Genomic DNA, 17,170 nt, shown 5'->3' on the forward strand with positions numbered 1-17,170 from the left:
AGCTTATTTCACATTCATATACTGGTAGCAGCCTACTGAAAAAATACATTTCTGATTGCGGTGCCATCAATCTAATGAGTCGTGTTCACTGAACATTTTTTTTTTTCCTGTGGTATGTTTGCTGTTTGTTATCTGAGCATTAATAGTAGCTGGGACAGATCTTGCCTTGAATTTTTTACTTGAGTAGAGCAGATTTCAGCTAAGGATAATTTTTTTTGCCTCTGTAACAATATTCATTTATGATAGTAGTGCAAAGACAAAGCATTGTTCGAGTTTTTCTTTTCATGGTATTTGGGAAGCTGAAGTTCACATAATCTAAAATCAGCTTTATCTGTAGGCAATTCTTGGCAATGCTTTCATTGCAAGAGTAGATTCTCCCTACTAACATGTTTCATACAAGGAAAAATTCAAAATTTAGTACTGTGTACCATACTTTAACAGCTTCATGCATTGCTGTATTGTTGTTCTGACTGCTTAATGCAGTTTTCATGTCTCCATGTGCAGTTTTCTTTTTTTTTCTCTCATAAATCTACTGATGGTTGCTTATATTTCAAGCAGATCTTTTTCTCTAAATACAACTTAAAAAAAAGTAAAGAAAAAAGCCTGTAGTATTTTGGTAATTGCGTATACAGAACATTTGCTGAGACTGTTTTTCCCCAGTTTGTTGATTGATAAATTTTCTTCATTCTTAGAAATGAGAAACCAAAGTTGTTCAATCTATATATCTTAATATTTTTGAGTGGCATGATATAAACTATATGTCAAAGTTTATAACTTCTAAGATGAAATACAATGTGTGAGTGCTTTAATTTTGTGATGATTCTAAAGATGCAAGGAATTGTGCTTAGAGAGAATGTAGAAAACCATTTGTGTGAATCAATACAGAACTGCATTATTCTTGCCCTTAAGATTTTGGACTCCATCTCAAAACCTGCTGTTGGATCCATGACAGACCCATCTGACTTGGTTTTTCTTAAGAGCAGAAGAGTCTAAAATAAATGTAACAGGATGGCATATGGGGGAGGAGAACACTCAAGTGAGTAGGTGATGTGCAAATAAAGTCTTTGTGAAGGTGGACCAAGAGCTGTTTATATTTTTACAGTTATGAGAAAATTACTGGGGGGTAAAGAGGAAAAAAAAAACCAGAAGGAAAGAGTGTATAATGGGAAGATGATGAAAATAAACCTTGAATTCTATATCTTTGCTCACACTGCATTATGGCAGGTTGACCACTTATACTGATGCTATTTTCAATTGCTACTATTATAAATTCAGCATGGATTTCTTGATGATTGTTACTGGCTCCTTCATATGAGCTGAAAAGTGTTAAGAAATCTCATATCAAATGTAACTGTTTGTGGTAGAGCAACAGCTTTCAAGAGGATGTCCAAGTGTTCATTCACAAACTTCTGGTTACATCACAAGGGATGTAACCAGACAGGGATTCCCACACTGAATCTGTGGGATTTCTCCTTACCAGCCTTCACGTGTGGGCTTTTCATGGTAGAAACTGTATTGGGAAAGGAATTTATGCAACTCAAGGGGGACTGATAAAGTTAAGCAGTGCAGTTGGGTTGTTTGAGCCTCTGATATCCATCAGATGCTAAAATCAGGGGATGTGGATGTGCCCCAGGACTTCACAGTCTCCATGTACTTGGGTACTCTTGTCCTTGCACTGTATTTAATATGAGAAGATGAAAGTCCTGCTTTGTTTGTCTTCCCTTTGGAAAACACCATATAGTTTTGCCTTATTTTTTTTTCCTTTTATGGGGTGTTGCTCTTCAGTCAGTTTTGAGCTCCTTTAATTTTGAATTAATAAGTTAACAATGTTAACCTTAACTTGCTTCCTTATCATTTGAAGTTAATATTTAAAATAAACCTTGGGTTTGGCAGTTTCTTGTTCCTTCTAATTTTAATGGAAAAGGAAACAGCCAGATTATGTCCCTTTCCCACTAGAATTTTTCAGCTACTGGTCAGTAATTAAGGACTTCAAGGCACTGGGTCAATTAGTTAATGGGACAGGAGCACAGGTGGTGTTTGCCTCAGTTCCTGCAGTAGCAAGGATGAATGAGGAGTAGGAAAACTCATCAATAGGTGGCTAAAGGGTTGGTGCTGCTCGACCACGAGGCAAATTCTGTGGTACCTAGTCTGCTAGAGTCAGATGAGCTTCATTTATCTAGCAAGGGCAAAAGGACTCTAGCCTGTAAATTGTCAGGGCTGATCAAGAGGGCTTTACACTATGTTTGAAGGGGGAAGGGGTTGAAACCAGGCTCTCCAGAGATGAGCCTAAGGGGGAAAGCCTGAGTTAGAAGTGAAATCAGCAGCCCAGCTGAAGTGCACGAACACCAATGCACACAGCATGGGTAACAAACAAGAGGAGCTGGAAGCCATCATGCAGCAGGAAAGCTGTGCTGTAGTCGCCATCACGGGAACGTGGTGGGATGACTCACATGACTGGAGTGCTGCCATGGGTGGCTACAATCTCTTCAGAAGGGACAAGCAAGGTAGGAGAGGTGGAGGGGTGGCTCTATATGTTAGAGAGTCTCTTGGCTCTGTAGAACTTGGAGTCAATAATGATAAGGTTGAGTGCCTGTGAATCAGAATCAGGGGGAAGGCCAACAAGGCTGACATCCTGGTGGGAGTCTGACATCCTGGTGGGAGTCTGTTACAGACCACCCAACCAGGATGATGAGGGTGATGAATTATTCTACAAGCAGCTGGCAGATGTCTCAAAATCGCCAGCCCTTGTGCTCGTGGGTGACTTTAACCTGCCGGATGTCTGCTGGAAACTCAACACAGCAGAGAAGAGGCAGTCCAGGAGATTCCTAGAGTGTATATAGGATAATTTCCTGCTTTAGCTGGTAAATGAGCCTACCAGGGGTAGGACCCTGCTAGATCTGCCGTTCACAGAATAGAGCTGGTGGGAGATGCGGTGGTCAGAGACTGTCGGGGGCACAGGGACCATGAAATGATAGAGTTTTCAATACTCAGGGACGCAAAGAGGGCCATCGATAAAACTTCTACCCTGGACTCCCACAGGGCAGATTTTGGCCTACTCAGAAGACTGGTTCAGAGAGTACCTTGGGAAACAACCCTTGAAAACAAAGGGGTCCAGGAGGGATGGACTTGCTTCAGGAAGCAAGTCTTGAACGCACAGGAGCAGGCTGTCCCAGTGTGCAAAGCTGGTGGGGAAGACGACCAGCCTGGCTGAACACGGAAATTTTAAAGGAAATTAGGGGGAAAAAAGAGAGCTTACTGACTATGGAAAAAAGGGCTGGCTACTCATGACAAGTTTAGGAATATAGTTAGGTCATGTAGAAAGAAAATTAGAGAGACAAAGGCACAACTTGAACTCAATCTAGCCACTTTTGCTAGGCATAACAAGAAGTACTTCTACAAATACATCGATAACAAAAGGAGGGGCAAGGCAAACCTCCATTCTTTATTGGACATGGGGGGGGAACATAGTCACCAAAGATGAGGAAAAGGCTGAGGTATTTAACACCTTCTTTGCCTCAGTTTTCAACAGTAAGACAGGTTGTCCTCAGGACAACTGGCTTCCAGAGCTGGTAAACAGACGGGAAGCCGAATAGCCCCCCTGTAATCCAGGAGGAAACAGTTGGTGACCTGCTGAGCCACTTGGATACTCACAAGTCTATGGGACCAGATGGGATCCATCCTAGGGTGATGAGGGAGCTGGCAGAAAAGCTTGCCAAGCTGCTCTCCATCATTTACCAACAGTCCTGGCTCTCTGGGGAGGTCCCAGATGATTAGAAGTTGGCAAATGTCATGCCAATCCACAAGAAGGGCTGCAAGGAGAATCTGGGAAACTACAGGCCAGTCAGTCTGACCTCAGTGTTACAGGACAGATCATCCTAAGTGCAATCACACAACACATACAGGATGGACAAGGGATCAGACCCAGCCAGCACGGGTTTAGGAAGGGCAGGTCCTGTCTGACCAACCTGATCTCCTTTTATGATCAGATGATGCGCCTGGTGGATGAGGGGAAGGCTGTGGATGTGTCTACCTGGACTTCAGCAAAGCCTTGGACACTGTCTCCCATAACATACTCCTGAAAAAGCTGGCAGCCCATGGCTTGGACAGCAAGGCTGGTGAAGGGACTCAAGCACAAGTCCTCTGAGGAGAGGCTGAGGGAGCTGGGGTTTAGCCTGGAAAAGACGAGGCTCAGGGGAGACCTCATCACTCTCTACAACTACCTGAAAAGAGGCTGTAGGCATGTGGGGGTTGGTCTCTTCTCCCAGGCAATCAGCAGTAGGACAAGAGGGCATGATCTTAAGCTCTGCCAGGGGAGGTTTAGGTTGGATATTAGGAAGAAATTTTTTACAGAGTAATCAGACATTGGAATGAGCTGCCCAGGGAAGTGGTGGATTCACCATCCCTGGGGGTTTTTAAGATGAGACTGGATGTGGCACTTAGTGCCATGGTCTAGTAACCATGGTAGTTTTGGATCAAGGGTTGGACTTGATGATCTTGGAGGTCTTTTCCAACCCGTTTGATTCTGTGAATACATTCCAGTATTAATATGAGCTACTAAAGAACAAAACATTTTGATAGAGAATGAGAGGAAACTGCACTGACCAAGAATAAAAGGATCCCTTTTATATATACAAAGTGCTCAGAACACCTGGAATCCAAAGTACTACTTCTGTACGGTAATTTTTAGCATTTTTATGGATTTTACTGTGCAGTGTGTGATAACTTAAAGCTGCTCTGGCTGAGGTGATCTTGATGACTTAGACAGATGGTTGAAATTTTTCAGATATCCAGAGTTACCTGAATGTGTCTTGACTCTCCTCTCACTGCAAAGTAACTGGACATAGAATCCTCTATGTTGTACAGAAAGATATCATTTACCAATATAGACTACTTAGGCTGCCCTTATATGGGTGAAAATTTCAGTTGCAGTAACATGTAGAATGTAGTTGCAGTAAAATGTAGATGGGAAGGGATCTCTGGAGATTGAGAGGCTTAATTTTCTGCTTTAACTTCAAAGTTAGATCAGGTTGCTTAGGGCCTTGCTGAGTCAAATTTCAAAAATCTCCAAGGTTGCTTGGAGATGCTGTTAAATCTCCATCCTGTTCAGTGCTCAGCTACCCCCATGGTGAGGATTTTCCTTATATCTATTTGGAATTTCCCTTGCAGCACTAAGTCTGTTGCTTGTTGAGCTTTCACTGTGTTTCCCTGAGAATAATCTGCCTCTACCTGTTGTATAACTCCCTGTCACATAGGTGAAAGCAGTAGTGGGCTCCTTTTCGTTCTCCAGGCTGACCAAGCTTAACTCCCTCACAACGTCTTTCATGTCATGTGTCAGCTCTTTTACTATTTTAGTGGCTTTCCTCTGCATTTGCTTCAGTTTGCCAGTACCTCCTGTGCTGCGTGGCCCAAAACTGCAATATTCTAAACATGGCCTTACGAATGCCAAGCAGAAGGGAATAATTGCTTCCCTTGGCCTGCTGTTTGTGCTCTTGCTTATGCAGCTCAAACTACAGTTAGTTTTCACTGATTTTAGGGTGCACTGCTGGCTTGAACTTGCTGTCTCCTAGGGTACTATTTCCAAATCCTTTTCTGCAGAGCTGCTGCCGGTCCAGTCTGCAGCAATAAAGCTGTATGGGATCTTTTACATTTGTCTTTGTTTAACTTAACAAAGTTACTGTTTGCTGCTTCCTCCAATCAGCTGAGGTTCTTCTGAATTGTGGCCCTCCCCTCCAACATGTTGACTGCTTTCCCCATAATTTGCCGAGGATGCTTTCTGTCCTAGCATCCAAATCTGATCATGTTGGCCAGTATCAGCCATTGAGGAATACTGCATCTAACCAGTTGGCATTTAGAATTATTTACAATACCTCTTTAAACTTCATGGTCCAAGGAATTTTTTTGCCTACCTGTTCAGTTCACATCTCCTCAGTTTGACAACTGGAGTGCTATGGAAGATAGTGTTAAAAACCTTCCTTAAGTCAAAGCACTGGCAACCACCAATTCTCCCTGGTCCACAAAGCCACCATTTTCTGCTTAAGGCAGTCAGGTTGGTTGTACAGGGTTTACTTTTAAAAGTTTGTTGTCTAATTCCAGTCACATTTATGTTCATCATGCCTGGAAATAGTCTCCTTTTAGGACTCACTCTACATTTTGTACAGCAAACGAGGGGAGACTCACTACTATCTAGTTCCCTGGATCCTTTATCGTCTCCTGCCTCCACCTTGCTTTTAGGTTGGATTTTGTTTGTTTGTTTTTAAGTTACCTGTTCCCTGTCATAGGCAGTTACCATGACTTTCCAAAGATGGTAGCCAGCAACCTTCCAGAGACATCAACTGGCTTTCTCAGCACTTTGTATGTTTGCCATCTGGTCCTACATAGGTCCAGCTTACCTAGATAGTCTTCTGATTTGATAGCTACTCTCCCTCAAACTTTGCTACCAGATGCAGAAACCTGGGAAACCTGATAGCAGATCTTGCTGGTAAAGACCATGGTGTTGAGTACCTCAGCTTCTTTCATCACTAGGTTGCTTCCCAGTTTAGCAGCTGAATTACACTTTCCCTAGTCTATCTTCTGCTCATGGTAGAAATGTTTTTTCTTGCCTTTCACATCCCTCTTCAATATCAGTTCCAGACGAGCTTTGGCCTCCCTGCTTCAGTTTCTGCTTGCCCAGACAGTGCATCTGTATTCTCCTCCAGCTGCCTGTCCCCACTTCCCCTGTACATATATTTCTGTTTCATTTGAGCTCTGTCAGTGAGAAGTCCTGTGTACAGTCAGCTGGCCTCCTGCTGTGCCTGCTGATTTTCTTGCATGTTGGGAAGGCTTATTTTTGTGCTCAGAGAAGAGAGTTCAAGAAGATGACTGGCTGTCATGTGCTCCTTTGTGGCTTCCCAGGGCATTTTGCTTACCATTCATTCCCTGAGCAATCCCCAGCTTTATCTACTGTGAGTCCAGAGTCTTTACTCTGCTGCTTTCCTTCCTTTCTTTCCTCAAGACTTACACTACAATTTCACAATTACTGCATCCAAGGCAGCTGTTGGCTGTCTTATGCATGAGCAGTTCTTCCTTGTTCATGAGCACTGGATCCTGCACAACCCCTCCCCTAGAAGGCTGTTCACTGCCAGCATCAGAAACTACTCCCAGTGCATGTCAGAAATTCCCTGGATATTTCACACCCTACTTGCGCTGATGTTCCAGGGAGGTGTTGTGTGATTTAAGTCCTCCACGAGAACAAGGGGCTCTGAATATTGGAAAACAAGCCTAGGATGATGTCCCATTTACTGTGGGAACTGAAAACAGGTTTTTCTTAACTATTTGTGTTGAACCCCAAGAAGCTGCTGCAAAGATATACATACATATGGTATTTTGATTTTATTTTGAAATGAGATACTTTATTTTTGATTCATTTTGAATTACTGCTGTCATGCAGTCAAAATACTAATTTAGCTGATGTCTATCGTGCAGCTGATGATGTAAAATAACCTGGTTTTATATTGGATGAATACTTTGGAATCCATAATATTTTTTCAAAACTAATAAATTTGCACAAGATTTGAGTAATTTTTTTCTCTCTAAGATTTCTAGTTTCTAATTATCCTGAAGTAATTAATGTACAACTAGATGAAATATTGCTTTGGATTGCACTGTATGGCTCTTACATTCAGGCCATACAAATAATATTTGCACATATACTTGTGCAAGAAACAAGTCCTCATCTTATTTTTTTTTTTAATAAGTGACTAATAAGAAAAGATCTTGTCTGTTCATATTTATCATATTTTGTTTCATAGTAATTGGTGGCACTGTGCTTCTTAATCTCTTTTAGTTGGAAGATGGGGAAGAAGAGCCGAGTAAAAACTCAGAAGTCGGGTACAGGAGCCACAGCAACAGTATCTCCAAAGGAAATGTTGAATCTAATTAGTGAGTTATTGCAAAGTAAGTTTTGGTTTTATGCTTTTCTGGGAAAAGGGATGGCGTGCAAACCACTCAAAAACATTCTCTTGCTGAAGCCAATGAGTTATATTCATTTTCTTTAAGTGGCCAAGCTTGCTATTTCGGAGTGCTTAAATTAAGACAGATACTCTGAGATACATACTGAACTGTCTCTGTTAGTATATACCATTACTAGCTTATTTAAATGTGTGTGTATTGGACATACCATATTTGTGGCACCTTTTACCTTTACATCTCAACACAAGTATAAATACTGGGTGAGATTAGATTTTTAAAAAACTAGATAATTTGACATTGAAACTTTATCAAAAATGTTTTTCTTGTAGACCTCAAGAATGGCACTATTTCCATTTATCATTTGAACAGTACTTTGAACTGATATTAGAGTAGAGAAATTAACTGTGTGAAGCAGCAATACAACTCAGTTCAACTGCACAGATATTTTTGTCACTTACATAAATTTTTTGTTTTGTTGCTGTTAGGAAACTTTTCGTGGTGCTTAGTTCTTGTGTATAGACCAAAGATTTGTTTCATTTGTTGGGGAACTTGGAACTCATCCAGTATTTCTAGTAAAGATGAAAAGCAGAGAGTAATTTCATATGATGATGCTAAAATACTGTCTTACACTCTTTCTACTGTCATTAGTAACTGTGCTGAGCTATGTTTCTTTTTGAAACACAAGTCCAGATTTTAATATCCTGGACACATCAAAATGTTGCTTTAGAAAAATTGGAATTTTTCTTAGCATTGCTCACAAAGAGAAGACAAGGAGTTGTCAAAGCAGTTTGATGCTTATGCTATCATTGGCCTCTGCTTTGCTACCAAAAATAAAACATAGATCTAATTTGCTAAGCAAAGACAAGTATCAGCTGTTCTTTTTGTCAAGCTTCCATATTTTATCAGTGCTAAGATTTTTCAAATCGGTTGAGCAAGGTAATCTTCAGCTGTCCACTTGGATTTACATGGCTTAGATCAAGAAATCCACACACTTGGCATTTAGAATATTGGCAGAGACACCGTGGATGTAATCTAAAGCTAAAGCATGGCTTTGTGTTCCTTTGCTTGTCCTTCCAGTATCAATGCATCTGTGAAAACAGTATTGACTAGGCAGGTCAAATGTATGTACCAGCAAATTTCTCAATTACTTAAGGTAAGCTCTGTGCTATTGTTGTCTGCTTTCATTACAGCAAGAGTGATGGCAAGCAGGCTAATGTAAACAGAATGCTTTGCTTGAATTATTGAAAACAGAGACTTTTTTCGTTGTTTGTCTTATTTGGGATACTATCTACTTAATAGCCTGGTTGTTTACCTTTTTTTCTTCCTAGCTTTTTAGACATTTGCTCTTTCTTATGTCGTAAAGAATATTAAAAATAAAATAACTTCAGGTAAGTTATACTGTGAAAATTTCAAAAGCCTGAATTACTAACCTGTCATATAATGGGATGTTTTTAACAGTGGAGATCATTTTATTTGCCATGTAAACATATTTGAAGGACAAGTAGTACTGCAGTTCAGTTAAGTTGCTGTGAAGCCATAACTCTGATGTTGAAATGATAGAATCTACTTTATTAAAGAAAACATTTTTATTTGGCATTTTTACTTCCAGAATGCAGCAGTCCTCCCCCAGGTCCTGGAAAGGAATGGGAAGAATATGTACAGATCCGTTCGCTTGTTGAGAAAATTCGCAAAAAGCAAAAAGGTAAAGATGAAAGACTGTAAGATAACAATGGTTCTGAGTATTGATTTGCCTAAAGAATTGTCTGTTAACAGCAAAATGGAATGTTCTTTGTCTTGCCGTTCTTATATAAACATTATGCAATCCTATTATTTTGTGTCAAAAAAGAAATCTTTACTCTCTGACGTGCAGTTGCGTTTTACACTTGCAAGTGTTTCTGAAATGTTCTGGTGGGCATGACCACTGGCATTAACCATTTTAATATTCAGAATTCCGAATGATTATCACAGGCAGGTGATCCTGTGAGAATTCTAAGTAGAAAAAGGAGCTTGAGATTGTGATAAGAAGACAATATGAAGGACTAGAAGTAAAAGTCCTCAGAGAATAATAGGCCTTTTTGATTCCTGATTGCCTAGTCTACTGCTCTGCCTCTATAAATCTGGGCATTCTGAACTTAATTTTGTAACTATTTTATTCTTACATCAACACTTTACTGAATGTTGAAACAGTTTCAGCAATACAACATTGTGACATTAAGTGATGACAAAAATATGTAAATGCACAAAATAAATACATCAGCTAATAAATCTATCTACTATAATTCAAGCACATAATTAAAATAAAAAAATGCTTATTATACCACATCTAACATGGAGTTTTATTGCCAGCTTTCCTAAATTTAAGGTATACTTATTTTTCAGACTAGTACAGTTTTCTTCCAGTATGACCTGCTACAGCTCGGTGTTGATGATACTTTTTTTCGGATTATTTTTGTCTGTATTTGGAGGCATGCTTTAGAAAAGGCTTTTCATGTAATTTTAGTAAAATTAACCTCTTTTATGACTGATGTGTTTTCATGGCTGAGAAATGTCTTTTTAACCTTGCGATGAATAGATTTGGGTTGGACATACCTGAAAAGTCCTGAAACAATTCTTTCTTCTCTGGTATTTATACAGTAACAGCAAAAAAGCCAGGTTGCATATAAATGGAGCTTGACTGGTTCATGGCATTACTTGATAAAGCAAGTACTTAAGAGGCTTGAAATTCCCCTTTCACACTGTTTTAATATATTTGACTGATGCATAAAAATCTTACTTCATGAAAGGACTTACAAACCTCTGAACATCAGTTATTGGCAGAGGGCATATGGAAGAATAAATGGTACTGTTTGAGTGAGTGCATCCTGTAGTGGTGTAGAGATGAACTTGATCCGGTTTTTTTTTACTGTGCCATGACTTCTATAAACTTATGGTACATGTCCAAGTTTCTTTGATGTAATACCTGTGTTATGGTAAATCATAGTTGAGTTTATAAGAGCAGAGTTAGCATTGGGGTTGGCCTGCTCACTGTATCTTTCTTCTGCACCAGAAAGATCAAACCATCCATGGGGAAAATGGCTGCTGGCAGAGATGGTAGAATTAGTTAATAGTATTATGTTAATTTTTTTCCCCTGAAAGATGCAAAACCTACTAAGCACAACAATGTTGACATACAATTTTCTTTTAATGTAACATTTCTATGTACATAGTGAGTGTGAAAATATGGTGTCTTTCAAAACTATTTTTAGTGGAACACAGTAATACTAAGCAGTTTTCGAATTCAATAAAGGCTTTAGACAATTATCAGAGGAAGTATCAATTCCTATTGGGAACTCTGAGATGTACAAATTAGTGTATTTTGCCAAAAGTGTCATACTTTGTGCTTTTCTTGACTAGAATACTGGGTTGCAGAACATGAACTAAAATCATTTTCAGTATAGAAAACAATTTGAAAACTGAGTATTTTTAATTTTTAAAATTTTCTTTGACTCTTTAGGAAAATATTAAATAATTTTTCAATATAGATTTTCTTCTATATAGGATAGCTATATTTTGTTCAATATAGAAACAACTTGTTCTTCAATAGTGCTTAAATTTAAAGGACCTGATCCTCTCTTTAATTTGGACCACATTGTATATGAGGAACAGAGGTAGAATTTCAAAGATGCTTACAGAATGGCCCCAGATACAAGCTGGGTGTTAAAAACTTCCAGTAGCCTTATACAGTAGTAAAAGTTGGAAATCAAAAGGAAAGTCTTGGACAGTATAAACACCTGCCAAGTTCTGTAGAAACTATGCAACTAGTCTTCTAGATTAGTGAGGTCGTTACATTCCAAAAAATACTTTATCAATGTTGAATTTTTATACTGCATCATCAAAGACTATAGTTTTAGATGATACTTGCACTTCTAAGTTAACTGCAGATTTAATTGGTTCTGGGGCTTGAAATGCAAAATTTGGAGGCAGGGGATATTTTAAATACACTAATTCTCCTTTCTTAAAATCCTTTTAATCTAAAAACATATTTAATCACCTCTGTTTAACCAAAGTGTCTTCGGATGTAAGCATCTTGTTGATGACATTTTGTCACTCATAAAATAGCTGGAGCATTCAGGGGCCTTTGGACACTTTTAAAGTGATCTGCCACTAGATTTTTGGGTTGAAGAGAACACACAGAGGCAAAGAGGTACAAAAGGAGCTGGCTGAGTATAGCCAGGAACTGTTATGGAGAGGTTCAAATCAGATGACAGTAAAGGGGAAAGCTGAGGAAATGAATGAAGCTTGTAATTTCGCTGGTGGATGACATGCCTGTCGGAGAAGCAAAGTGTAAAAATTTGCACAAGCAAACTCTGTGATGTCAGGAGGATGATCAGTCTCTAGATATTTTAGTAGATCCATATGCTACAGGAAAAGGCTAACTGCCCTGAGATCTGCTTATCACCATTCAGAGTGCTGAATTAATGAAATTGCATCTTGCCTCTCAAATTCCTCCTTGTGTCTGTATCAAAACGTGGTGGTGATTGCATTTATCATCAATATTAAGCTTGGAAATATTTTCACTCTTCTTATTTAAAAGGGAAAGGGGAGGAGAGCTTCATATTTCATCACAGCTCAGTTTAGGTGGTTGTGTTTTTAAGAGGAATGGTAAGCCAGTTTGGCACAATATTGAAGTTGATGAAAATTGGGTATGACATTTGTATAGTATTGAGTAACACTTAACAAAGACCAGTTCTGACTCAGCTACTTCAAAGTAGCACTGCTGTGGGATAGCAGATAACTTTTTCCATGGGCTTTTATATTGAAGTTCTTTATCTTTCTAGATCCTCTTATTTCTGCATTTGTTTTTTAATAAATTGTGTATATAGGTTTGTCTATTGTCTTTGATGGAAAAAGAGATGACTACTTCCCTGAATTGATAAAGTGGGCAACTGAAAACGGAGCATCCACAGAGGGTTTTGAAATAGCTAACTTTGAAGAGGAGGGATTTGGTTTGAAAGCAACAAGAGAGATAAAGGTGAGCATGTGAACATTTGACTTAGATTAGAAAATCGTGTTTGGAATATATCTGCAGAGCTCTGAAATGTTCACCACCTTCCCCTCCCCATTTTTGCTGCTTGTGAAACTGCTGTTCTGAAATGTTCTCAACTCTGCTTTCTTGAGAAACTAAATTATTTATAAAATTGGGTATTATTTTTTATGACTAGTGATAGTATTATGAATTTTCAATTAGTCTTCCTTTTTCTTCCTCTGTATTGTCTATACTCCTTACCTAATCACCAGAGTACTCTACCCTGTTTATGCATCCCTTTCTTCCATGTTTTCTAACTATTTAGTCTCTTCTTTCATGTCCCTTCTTTTAAAGAAGTGGTCTTTTTGCCTCAGAAAAAGGTATTTGCAATACCTATTTTCTAGTGAAAATGAAAAAACCCCAAAATTACAATAATTGTAAGGAATGTCTTTTTATCAGGTGAGGAATATAGACACACACAGTTACCTAACTGTTAAAAAGTAAGCATTTAAGATTGTCCTTCCATTCCCATTTTGCAGGTGTTACAGTTTTGAAGACCAGTCAGCTGTTATAGTAAGAATATTAGAAAATGAGCATAGTATATTCATTTTAGGGCCTTAATAGCTCACAGTTCATAAGCTCCTAGAAATCCTGAGCAGTTCTTCTAGAATAAGAACGGCCAATGTGAAAAAATTCGACTGTGAAAAAACATTCGACCACATAATTATTAGCGATATATTGTGTCTGATAACTTTAAAGTAATGTGGCAACCTACATGTTAGCAGTTCCAAACTGAAGCACTTTATTTTGTAATCTTACATGTCTGTCTTCAAAGGTTTGTGTAATGAAGATTAGAACATTTGGTTAGCACAATATGAAACATACCTTGTTTGTTTAATTCGAGGTGGAAGAGAAGAAGATTTTTGATTCAGAATATTTTTTATTAAAAACAAAAGAGAATACAACTTGTAATTTAAAGTCAATGTACATTTGAGAGACTTGGCATATCATATAAATGCTAACTGACCCTCTGTATTTTTCCTTTCTGTAGGCCGAAGAGTTGTTTCTGTGGGTTCCTAGAAAACTGTTGATGACGGTTGAGTCAGCTAAAAATTCAGTCTTAGGTAAGAGCTTCAGGAAGTTCTTAAGCAAGAAATTAATATCTATAGGATCATTCAACAGGAGACTTTCTTTTTTTAGCTGATCTTCTTTATTACAGGACTTGCTTGTCATGCCAACCATCAGGTTTGGAATACCGAGAAGCTTGAAGTGTCAGTGGAATTTAAATTTCCCAATTTGTTTTTGACTGAGTGCACTATCTTCCACAAGTGTGTGTTATTTTGAACACATACAATGTAGCTTGTATAACTCTTGGAGATAAAATGTTCTGAGTACTGAGAGTATTGTTCTAGTTTCTTTATGTCTTCTATCATGTGTGTGCACAAGGCGTTTGCTGTATTAAAAAACTGGCAGCACAATACAGTGTAAGCAGCTAAAAATTTTAGAAACCTGAAAAGCTTTTTTTTTTTTTTTGTTAAATTCTTACATGTTATTTCATCGTGTTAATTTAAGGTAAATCTAAGGTTATATTTTCCATGGACAGTTAATTTAGTGCCTCACCTTTTTTGGTTAATTCAGGATCTCTGTATTCTCAAGATCGAATTCTTCAAGCCATGGGCAATATAACGTTGGCATTCCATCTCCTTTGTGAGAGAGCCAACCCCAACTCTTTCTGGCTGCCCTACATTCAGACACTGCCCAGTGAATATGATACTCCTCTCTACTTTGAAGAGGATGAAGTACAGTATCTTCAATCAACTCAGGCCATACATGATGTTTTTAGCCAATATAAAAATACAGCTCGGCAGTATGCCTACTTCTACAAAGTTATTCAGGTAAGCATCTTAAATGTAATACATACATATTGTTCTCATGGTCCTTGAGGAAGGTGTGAAAACAGTGATACTAAATAATAGCACAAGAGTGTTGCTTTTAAAAGTCTGAATCATTAAAGCAATTTTCCACTGGTTTTTTGAACTGCTGTTAAAATTTTGCAGTTCTGTAGGTTAATGAGTATATAAGAATGTATTTAGTTGGTTGAGAGAAGTGATTACAGCTCTTTGTTTGAAACCGGGTGAGGCTTCACCTAGAATACTGTACAATTTTGGGCCCACCAGCACAAAAGAGATGTTGACAAACTGGAATGAGATCAGAGGAGGACTGTTAAGATGTTACTTGCTTCAGCCCTTTATCCATATGGGAGACTGAGGGAGCTGGATTTGTTTGTTCTGGGGAAAAGGAGATAAGGGATGATCCAGTCATTGCTTTCATCTTGCTACTGTTAGCTGGTTTCCAGAAGTTTGCCTATGGGAAGTTTTGCTACGTGACCTGCAGAGATCTACAACCTATGCCTCTGTGATTCTTTGAAAAAAATATAGTTCGCACTTAACAAAGTAAAATTATAATTGTTAATTGACAGAATAAAACCATTGCATATGTTGTATTTCCAGTGACCGTGGATTAACTGTTTTTTTCTGTTCTATTTAGCATAATTATTTTGACTGCTTTCAAATACAAAGATAAACCCATCTGGTAACAACTTGAGTATGGAGAGGCTTGGGATGGGTGAACTTTTCATTGTGTTCTGAAGTAATGATTTAAATTGAGTCTCTAAGATAGAACTGTGTTACTATGACTGATATCTAGACATAATTGATGTTGTAAGTGAATGGTAAAATGTTGTTCTCAAGGGAGTGCTCAATGTCCAAACATCCAAAGCTTTTTGTAGCACAATTTGTGTAAAAAGCATATGACTCTGTGTGCTGAATTTTCCCAACAGTGTAATCTAGAGATATTTTCTTTGGCCATAGGAGAGATGAGAAGACATAGGCAATTCTATTCTCCTTCAGTGTTACCAGAGCTCCAAAGCTTTTCTATTAACTGTTTTAATTCAACAAAGGTTATACTATTTTATGTACCTGTTTGGTGTTTCAAGAACTGAGTTTCAAACACAGTGTCAGTTTGCTGAATGTAAGGAACGGAGGGATACATTTTGAAAACTCAAGTAGTTGAAAAAAAACTGGTGAAAGCCAAGTCAGATGCACAAGGAGTAGGGTAGAAACAATGTCTTTGATGTCAGAAGGGAACAAAATTCTTTCTTCCAGGTATCACAATTCAGGAAACGATAGTTCAGTCACTCTCTTTTCCTGCCATGTGCTATCCTATGCTGCCAGTCCACACTTCACCTTCCAGCCTTTCACTTTGTCTCTCAAAGTGTACTGCTTGAGCAAACAGAGCTTCTAAATGTTGTGTCTTTAGAACATCTTTTTACCCATAAAAAGGTCTTCTGTTATTAGCAGAATATTGTGGAACATTATCCAATTCTTCCAACTGCTATTCTTACTCTTCCAGTATTTAATCAGGTAGCTGAACTATCACTGTGACTAGTTCCATTATTTTCATTGACTAGTCCTGTGTGTGAGAGGTTATGTGACCACAACATTAATTAAAAAAACTGAAATACAGTTTTACAGATAAATGAGATCTGGAATAAAATCCTTGATTTTGACTGCTTTGTGTACAGTATTTCAGAACTTCTTCTCAGTGACTGATGAATATATAAAGACTGATATCAAAGTGATGCAAACACAGCTGAAGAGAGTAAATAAAATGCAGTAATATGACATCAGTTGAAGCATGAAATATCTGTTATGTGAAAAGCATCTTAAATGTTTGACAAAACATTTTTGTTTGAAAGTTTCCTGTGGCACATAATCTGTTAAAAGGATAGCAAATGCATGCTATTTCTCTGTTGTCCCCTAAAGTTAACGAAGGATTGTTTGTATAGCGTTTAAGCTAATGTGGTCAAAGTAACATCTCACTAAAAAATAATTTATATTCCACATCAAAGTCTACTGTTGACTGTTAAGAAAAGGGACAGTTTGAACAAAGAGAATAATGTACATTTGATGACTTCAGGGGCAGAATGTCTAGAACTCCAGTGATGGGGATGTGCTGTACATGGTAACAAGCCTTTAATACTGTGCACTGTTATATTTTCTGGTTTAAATTTGCAATTCTATAGAAGTTGATATGAGAGCTCATGAGGAAGACTTCTCAGACTGATATTGTTGAGACTGATTTAGTTCGGTTTGATCTGCAGCAGTGGGAAGCTTTTGTGGAAATAATGTTCAAATAAATGGCTATCTTCTCTTTGAA

At 38.2% G+C, this 17,170-nt stretch overlaps 1 protein-coding gene across 1 annotated transcript in view; it reads left to right on the plus strand.

Moving 5' to 3' along the window:
• The first annotated feature begins 7,822 nt into the window (after positions 1–7,822).
• The window catches only part of SETD3 (SET domain containing 3), a 39,348-nt gene continuing 30,000 nt past the window's right edge, over positions 7,823–17,170 (plus strand). Inside the window, exons 1-5 of the mRNA XM_017807424.1 lie at positions 7,823–7,932; positions 9,557–9,649; positions 12,810–12,958; positions 14,004–14,076; positions 14,591–14,847. Of these exons, the coding sequence (XP_017662913.1) occupies positions 7,830–7,932; positions 9,557–9,649; positions 12,810–12,958; positions 14,004–14,076; positions 14,591–14,847 (675 nt within the window). The 5' untranslated portion in view covers positions 7,823–7,829. The remainder of the gene's footprint in view (positions 7,933–9,556; positions 9,650–12,809; positions 12,959–14,003; positions 14,077–14,590; positions 14,848–17,170) is intronic.

Source organism: Lepidothrix coronata, unplaced genomic scaffold, assembly GCF_001604755.1.
Source record: "Lepidothrix coronata isolate B3197 unplaced genomic scaffold, Lepidothrix_coronata-1.0 Scaffold19, whole genome shotgun sequence".
Lineage (NCBI taxonomy): Eukaryota > Metazoa > Chordata > Aves > Passeriformes > Pipridae > Lepidothrix > Lepidothrix coronata.